General features: G+C 47.4%; 1 protein-coding gene across 1 annotated transcript; it reads left to right on the top strand.

The window, feature by feature from the left end:
• The first annotated feature begins 6,075 nt into the window (after positions 1-6,075).
• Positions 6,076-7,823, top strand: LOC127338504 (GDSL esterase/lipase At1g28590-like). The gene is made up of 5 exons (XM_051364588.1): positions 6,076-6,343; positions 6,453-6,668; positions 6,753-6,901; positions 7,161-7,434; positions 7,536-7,823. The coding sequence occupies exons 1-5, from the start codon at positions 6,076-6,078 to the stop codon at positions 7,739-7,741; spliced, it is 1,113 nt and encodes a 370-aa protein (XP_051220548.1). The 3' UTR covers positions 7,742-7,823.
• The last annotated feature ends 454 nt before the right edge of the window (positions 7,824-8,277 follow it).

Here is an 8,277-nt window from a genome sequence, read left to right as displayed (position 1 = left end):
GCTCATAAATTTTTTTGTCAAACTTTTATCTACACAATTTGAAAGTTGCAGATAAAACAATATTCACATACTTCTCCCAAAATTTCTCATTGCGCTGTATATGTTCGCAAATTACAACCCGTTTCGGAAGGATGAGGCCGATCACCCACGGATTTAGAAGTGTTTTTTTTTTAACTTTTTAGATGTCGTTATTATGCAAGTTTGATCAATAGATTTATTGTCTTTCTGGAAGAAGAAGAAAAAACCTTTTCCCCGCTAGGTTATTTTGGTTGAGATAACAAAAACGCGGAGGGAAAATTTTAACTCTTCCCGCTAATTAACACTTTTCCCTCCATTAATAGCCTATATATAAGCAGCCCCTCTAATTAATCCTATCTCCTCCGCGTTAAACTAATCTCCTCCGTAAATATCTCATATGTACATCACCGAGTCGCCCACCACGGCGGTGTTGCCCCCAACCGCGCCGCCCCCACCATCGCGCCCTCGCCTCCGTGCTACACACCGCATCCCATCACCCCCCACCCCATCCCGCAGAGCAGCCCAACACCGTGCGCTCCTCCCATCGAACTGGGATCTCTGTTCTCCTCATCCTTGTTCCTGATGATTTCTCCCCGTCGTTTCTTCTCATCCAACATGTATTTTGGTACTGCCGGTATCACCGCGTTCACTTCCATGGAACGGCGATGCACACTCTGCCGGTCTCTTGGTTCAGTTACGAATACCACATAGCACACATCCGGATCGTGGTAAACATTCCGGCCAAAGGTGCCGGAGGCGGAGTTTGATTATTGCCATGTGCCACCTGGTGAACTTCTTGCTGCTGCGACCGGTTCTGCTGAGCGTAAACCAGTTGCGCATTCGCCCCAGTTAGCGGCGGTGGTGGTGGAAATGCATCGAAACCTTGGTCTCTAGCATCTTTCTGTGCACCCCTTATCATTAATCTCTTGGTCCATGAGCAATCCTTTGTTAAGTGGTTCGTCGGTCTAGTTGGGTTCAGCGTGTGCCAACGGCAAGGCTAATCCATAGCGGACTCCATGGTGTACTTGGCCTGTTCTTGCCATTGTTTTTTCTCAACCCATTGTTTCTTCTGGCCAGGCCACGGTTGCATTCCAGTTTTCTGCCTTTGGCTTCCGCCAGCGCCGGAATTGTCATGCACTGCGACCACTTGTTGCATTCCGTATCTTCTATTCGGAAAATCCTCCCTTCTTTTGTTTAGATGGTTGTTCCGGTGCTGATCTGAGCACGGTTGGATTCCTTGTAAAGGAACAGCTTCGATTGCCGGTTGCATTGGATCTCCCAACGCATAGTTATCAGCCACCCGGATCATTTCATTCAAGGTGGTTGGCATGTTTCTTTGTAACTTTTGCCACAACGGTAAGCCTCTCCGGCACCCAATAATGAACCAAGAAATTTCCTGTGCTTCAATCAAACCCCCACAAGAGTTTCTTGTGGAGTTCCACCGGGTCAGATAATCCCGGTCTGTTTCATTCTCGCGCTGCTGGCACATGGCGAGCTGCTGCGGTCTTTTGGCCTCCGGTATGTACTGCTGAAATTGCTCACAAATGCTTCTTCAAAATCTAGCCAGCCGTTTATGCTTCCCTTTGGAAAATTGTTAAGCCAAATGCGCGCCGGTCCAACCAGCACTGACAGTATGTACCTCACCGCCCAGCACCGGTTTCCTCCGCCCGCGGCGGTTCCTCCACCTCCAGCGACGTATACCGCTGTGACATAGTCCGCAAGCCAATCTTCTGTCTTAGTGGTGCAATCGTATGTTTTTGTGTCACGGGGAAACTGAAAGTTGCGCACTGGTGGTTCTTCCCTCATGATCCGCGGGCCAAAACACTACTGACCCCGCGGAACCTCAGCTTCGATCATTTCGGACAAATACACTCTGTCTAGCCTGTGCCGCGCATCTCTATCCAGCAAGCATCTTTCTCTCACACGTTCTCCCAAAGGATTCCAGTAGTTTCCGGCTCGTTCCCATCTAGAATCGACTTCATCATACCGGTTGGGTGCAGCTGCGGTACCCCTTTGGTACCTCAACGACTGTGCCTCTTGTGCAGCATGACCCGCTCTTTCTGGGCGATAGTTTTGCCCGGTTTCACCGTTTCCGGCGCCAGCATTTCCGGCATAGTCGTTTCCGGCATTGCCTGCCCCTTGGCTTTTTCTACCGGCATCATGTTGCCCAGCTTTTTGTTTTTCGGCCAAAACCGGATCATACATAGTCATCTGCTATGCGATCGCATCTTTTTATCTCCTTCTGTTTGGTTGGGGGGACGAAGCCTGCCCATGCGACTTGCTTCTGGTATTTCTTGCCGAACGCACCGATTGCGATGCCGCTTTGTTGTTGCGTGCCATCTCAGCATTTTGTGCCTCAATTGTTTCAAGCAACTCTTTTACTCTAGCTTGCTGTTTTACTAGAGCGCCACCGGTTAGTGATTCACATGCTTCTACGGTAGCCCTAGCAGCTTTCAAAGTTTTATCCAGACTATTGTACTTAGGTTTCTCTATCATGCTCAAAGATACTGACGCGCTCTTACCGAAAAGAACTTCCCGGCGCAGATCCTGGTCTAAGTTACGACCTCTAAGACGGTTTCCCACTATTCTAGCCGGGTTCGCGCTAACAGAAGCAAAGCCATGTGCATCGTTATACTCACGTAGGGTCAGGTTGAGCTCCTGCTGGGCCTTGACGACGTCTACTGCACATGAGAGCAGCTTCTGCCACTGCACCTCTAGTTCGGCTTGGGTAGTCGCGGCGTCGGCGTTGTGCGCGATGGGCGTGGCCAACATGCTCATGGCCGCTTGTAGCGGGGTTGCTGCCGGGGGCGCGCTAGATGTACCGGCGACGATCTCATCGAGCTCGGTCGGAGGCTTGGCCGTGCGCGTGGACTTGGTTTGCCCAGCGCCCTCTTCTGCAGTTCCTTTGCCAGTGCCTCCTGCGCTAGCCATCATCACCTCGATGCTGCCGGTGGCGCGGTCGGAGCGCGGCCCGCGAGCAGCTGAGGATCTCAGTGGATCCAGTGCCACCAACACTAGCAATGGGTACTGGCGCTCCGGCACGGTGCCGAAGTAGACGCGGTGGGAGCCGAACTCGATGATGCGACCGTTCTTGGGGAAGTGGCCGCCGTTGGTGAAGCAGCCTGCGTTGTCGTTGACGAAATCCAGCGAGCCCAGGCACTGGACGAGGCAGGACACCACACGCTCACCGGAGATGGTGAGGAGGCCCGCCCGGATATGAACTCCAGCAAGCGCAGCTGCTGGCCTCACGGTGGGCGCCAACTGTCATTGTGGTGGAACAACATATGCCATGGGATGGCTTAAGTTGGGGCCGAATGTGTGCTAGAGGATCCGGGGAGGGTTTGGTTAACAGGGAAAGTGAGAAAAGATACCGGATTGTATTGCTAAACTTGGCTGAAAGCCAGAGGTTGAAGAACGTACGGTACAAGACCTCTCCTATTCGCTACTAAGTCTCTCCCGCGCAGGGGTGTGCCTCCTCTCTTTATATAGGGGAGAGGATGGCTTACAAGGGAAGAAACCCTAATGGAATATTTGATGAGCTAAGCTACTTTATAAAGCTTCTTTGGCCCCGCTGACACCGCTTCTGTCTTTAAACAGGAACCGGTGACATCGTCCGGTATCTTTAACGTTAGCAGCTCCTTTAGCGTCAGGGCTTTGATTAAAGATGAAGTGCTTCGCTCATCCTGTCCTCTGGTCCTTGGTGGAATCTTTGACTAGAGTGCCGACATGCTACAGCGAGCCTATACCGGATCCCCGGTACCTTTACCTCTGAGCTCCGGTATCTTGGTCCTTGGTGGCATAAACTCCCTTTCTCCCGGTACCTTTACCTCTGAGCTCCGGTATCTTGGTCCTTGGTGGCATAAACTCCCTTGCTCCCCGTACTCCGGCACACCCCTCCTGGGATACCGGTTTGTACTAGCTTAGCGTAGCTGAACTTAACCTTTAGAATCCGGATCAGTCTTTAATCCGGTTTACAAATCACATATTATGGCGTATTTGCCATAGTCTTGGCCTACCGGGGGCCATCCCCCGACAACTTTACTTTATTGCACTTTCAATACACAAAACCCCTACATCCACGCTCACCCCTTTCCATTTCAATTCTTGTAGTCAATTCACTCAAGACCTGTGACACCTTGAATGCGACAGAAACACCTTGAATGCGACAGAAACACCGTAGATAAACACGCTCCTAGTCTCCTCGTTGGAATACGATATAAAAACCGGAAATAATACTTCCACGAAACATGCTCTAATAAACATGTGTACTTGGAGGTCATCAATGAATTTTTGTTACTAGCAAAAGTATGCAACTTCAAAATTTGTATGTCTATAGCAAATTCTCCAAAATCTGACAAACTTCTCATTAGAAGAAGTATATTCTTGTCAAAAGTTTCCTTAATATGCCCATTGACAAGCTATAAAAAATATTCAAGATACATGAATTATGAGATTATGTATTACTCATATATCAGCTGTCTAGGTAAAAAAATCTTATTTATGTGTCTCATACTATTAGATGTTTTAGCTATTTTAGGACATTTTTTTGCACAATATGCATGTATATTTTTGGATTTTTAGGTATGTACAAATATTGCTTTCTAAAGTATAGCACAAAAGACAATATTTGGAATGTCTTGCTGAACTGTGTATGTGGATGGGAGTGGGTGGGAAGTTATATGCGGTTGTCATGGTTAATATTCACAAAATACTTCCACACCCCCTCCCCGCACGTTCCTCTTCCGTACGCCATACACCATCTGCGGAATTTCTGAGTTGTGAGCTCCCTTCTCTTCTCCATAAGGTCCCTTCTCTGATGACAATATACTTCCCCCCCCCCCCCCCCCGCCCGCGCCTCCGCCCCAATTATACTTCCATCTCCAAGTAAGACGAGGTCTCGGGTAGGCGGTGAATTTGAGGACAGAAGGTGGTGGAGATGGATCATCAACAATCAGAGTTCAAGGGAGAATTTATGATGCGGAGTAAAGATGGTGGTTTCCTCAGGCACCGCTATCATTGGCAGTGTCAAGGGGTGATCTTAGATTTCTCTTGGTTTGCATTTGCATTTGTTATAAGTATTCCTTCATGTTTTTAATATAGCTTCTAATTTCGTGTCCAGTTTTCGTTTGAACTATTGATTTCCTTTGTAGTTACATTTTTTCCGAGATTATGCCAAATTTGGACCCCCTTACAGTCTGATTTGTCCCGATTAACTTCCGCTCCTATCTTCCTTTTGCATTCGGATTGGTCTCAAGTTTGTATTGACTTCATTTTCAAGAAAACTCTATATACTCTGATGTCCCAACTAAGTTTGTTTTCAGTTTATCTAGACAATTAAGAAAAATAGGCTTTGTGTGAGGGCTGTAAGAAGAAATTAAGTTGCATGGCATGGCCCCTGTTTATTCGGCACCTCTATCTGATAGTTATATCCATGTATAGAAGTATTGGAAAATAGTGTAGCTCGTTAATTAATTTGGAATATTTGTAGCGTTCTCTAAGGAAGGTGATCAGTGGATCAGTTCTACACAGTTTCTAGAGTCGCATTGCTACAGTTCAAAAATAGATCCACCCAGCTAGCGGATATGGAAAAAAAAAACAAGATTACATCATTATAGATACATGCAAATATATCTTCTGAATATAATGTATATGTCCTAGTGTGACACCATGTATATCCTTTTGATATATATTGTCATGATTATGGGCCGGTGCGGCACAGAGTTATTTGTGAAACTTCACAGAGGATATAAATCTATCCTTTGGACACACAACAATAAATGAGGAAACCAAGAGCTTAATACAAAAGGCGTAGATCTCTCTTGGATACTAGAGAAAATAAAATAAATAAATGAGGAAATATATGTATATATCTTCATGATAGACACTATATATCTATAGAGTCGCTAGCATTTCTGCTTGTATGGAAGAATTCGATCCTGACAATGCTATAAAAAGGGGTCAAATGAACTCATTTGGATCATAAATTAACCATGATTTAACCATCATCTCCACTTATCTACCATTGTGACAAGCTGCAAAAGTAACAGCAACGTTCAGATGGCATCTGAGTATCAAGCACACCGTTGCATCTCCTCGTGCATCCTCCTTGTCGGTGCCGTCCTTCTGCTGAGCGCCGGCACTGGGTCCTCTGCTAGTTGCTACAAGCGCATCTTCACCTTTGGCGACTCAATCATCGACACCGGCAACTTCCTGCAGATGATCGGCCATAACCCATCCCCGATAAAGGAGCCCCCGTATGGGATGACCTTCTTCCACCACCCGACAGGACGCATATGTGACGGCCGCGTCCTCATTGATTTCTACGGTGAGTACAGTAGACATGCCAACTTCCCTGTCTATGTGTATGGTGTTACAAACGCTTCACTTTTGTCTGTGCCTCTTCACTGTTGTTGTATGTACTGTACGTGTTCCAGCGGAAGCGCTCGGGCTGCCGTTGATACCACCAAACTTACCCAACGAGAACTCGGGACTATTCCCATGGGGTGCCAACTTTGCTGTGTTCGCTGCTACAGCGCTGCCCCCCGAGTACTTCAGAAACAAGTGGAACCACACTGTGCCCGGGTCTTCCTGCCTGAGCAGCCAGATTGGCTGGTTCAAGGATATGCTTCACCGGTTAGCTCCAGGGGACGGTAATTAACCATGTGACCTTGCATGCATCACTGCTTTTTTAGAAGGGTCTTGCATAGTTAACTTCGTCCTCTTTGATCTTTCAGCTACCAAGACAGTCCTGAGCGAGTCTCTCATCATTTTGGGCGAGATTGGTGGAAACGACTACAATTTCTGGCTTATGAGTCGTCGTCCTCGTGATGTAGCCTACCAATTCATCCCAGACGTTGTCTCCATCATAATTAATACTGCCCAGGTGCTTACATTACGTGCAAATACCTTTGGTACCCACGCAGCACTTACTGGTTTAAGACGTCGTTGCTAATTTTAGAAGTTACCTTGGTATCATTTCAAACAAAAAATTGTCAATCTTTTTGATCAAAATTCAAGTTTGTTCCGAGATAAAAGAAATACCTTTTGTACGCACCGAATTTTCGCATTTCGTCATATGTTTCAACACACTTCTATGTAACACATGACGAATATTCACGAATTCATTGTGCATGAACGCGTAGGTACTCATCAATCTCGGCGCAAAAACGATCATGATCCCGGGAAACTTCCCCATCGGGTGCGTGCCAGAGTACCTGGAGGCTTTCAAGACCAACAACCCTGCAGATTACGACGAGTTCCACTGCCTCAAGTGGTTCAACGACTTCTCCATGCGGCATAACCAGGCGCTATCCAATGAGATCAGTAGGCTCAGGGCGCAGCACCCAGGCGTGAAGCTCATCTACGCAGACTACTTTGGGGCTAACATGGAAATCTTCAAGAATCCACACATATTTGGTCAGTATGTTATGCTCGAATCTCGATCATCCTTCTTCCCCTAATCGCGCCATATATGGTGCGCTTATTAATTTGCTCAATTGTTTTGCATTGGCATGCAGGCATTGGTGATCCTCTACTTACATGTTGCGGTGGCAAGGGTTATGGTGACGGGAAGCCTTGCGACAAGAACGCCATTCTTCGGGGTGACCCAGCGAATTTCGCCAGCTGGGACGGTATCCACATGACCGAAAAGGCCTACAATGGTATCGCCGACGGGGTGTTGCGCGGGAAGTTCGCGAAACCGCCATTATTGTATTCTTGTTAGAACTATTAATTTGTTCCCGTCGTTGGTCTACATAGCCGATGCTTGTTGCCACTCTTGTATCGGCATGTGAACTGAAAAAAGAGAGTTGGTACCCATGTTAGTATATCCTGCTCAATTCGCCATCTACAAATTTTCGATAAAGAGAATATATTAATATCGCGAATATACCAATTACACCCAACCACTACGGTAACCAGTCAAGGTGCCGACGGCCAGATCCTGTGCCGACGGCAAAATATCGGGGCCGACGGCACATGACTCGTTCCGGCCAGGCCAGCAGGTCAGCCGTCGGCACAGGTAAACCGTCGGCACATGAAGGTCTGTGCCGACGGCAACCGTCGGCACAGTTTCGGCCGTCGGCACAGCCTCTCCGCCCTGACGGAGAGCTAACAGCGTCAGGCCTGTGCCGACGGCAAACATATTTCAGCCCCGTGCCGACGGCAAAGCCGTCGGCATAGCTACTTTCCATTTTACCACATTAATCTTCGAAAAATCATAACTAAATCATTATAATTCAGAAAAATACAAATAATATA

This window comes from Lolium perenne, chromosome 3 (genome assembly GCF_019359855.2).
Source record: "Lolium perenne isolate Kyuss_39 chromosome 3, Kyuss_2.0, whole genome shotgun sequence".
Lineage (NCBI taxonomy): Eukaryota > Viridiplantae > Streptophyta > Magnoliopsida > Poales > Poaceae > Lolium > Lolium perenne.
The sequence above is the reverse complement of the archived record's forward strand: the minus strand, read 5'-3'. Positions and strand labels throughout refer to the sequence as shown.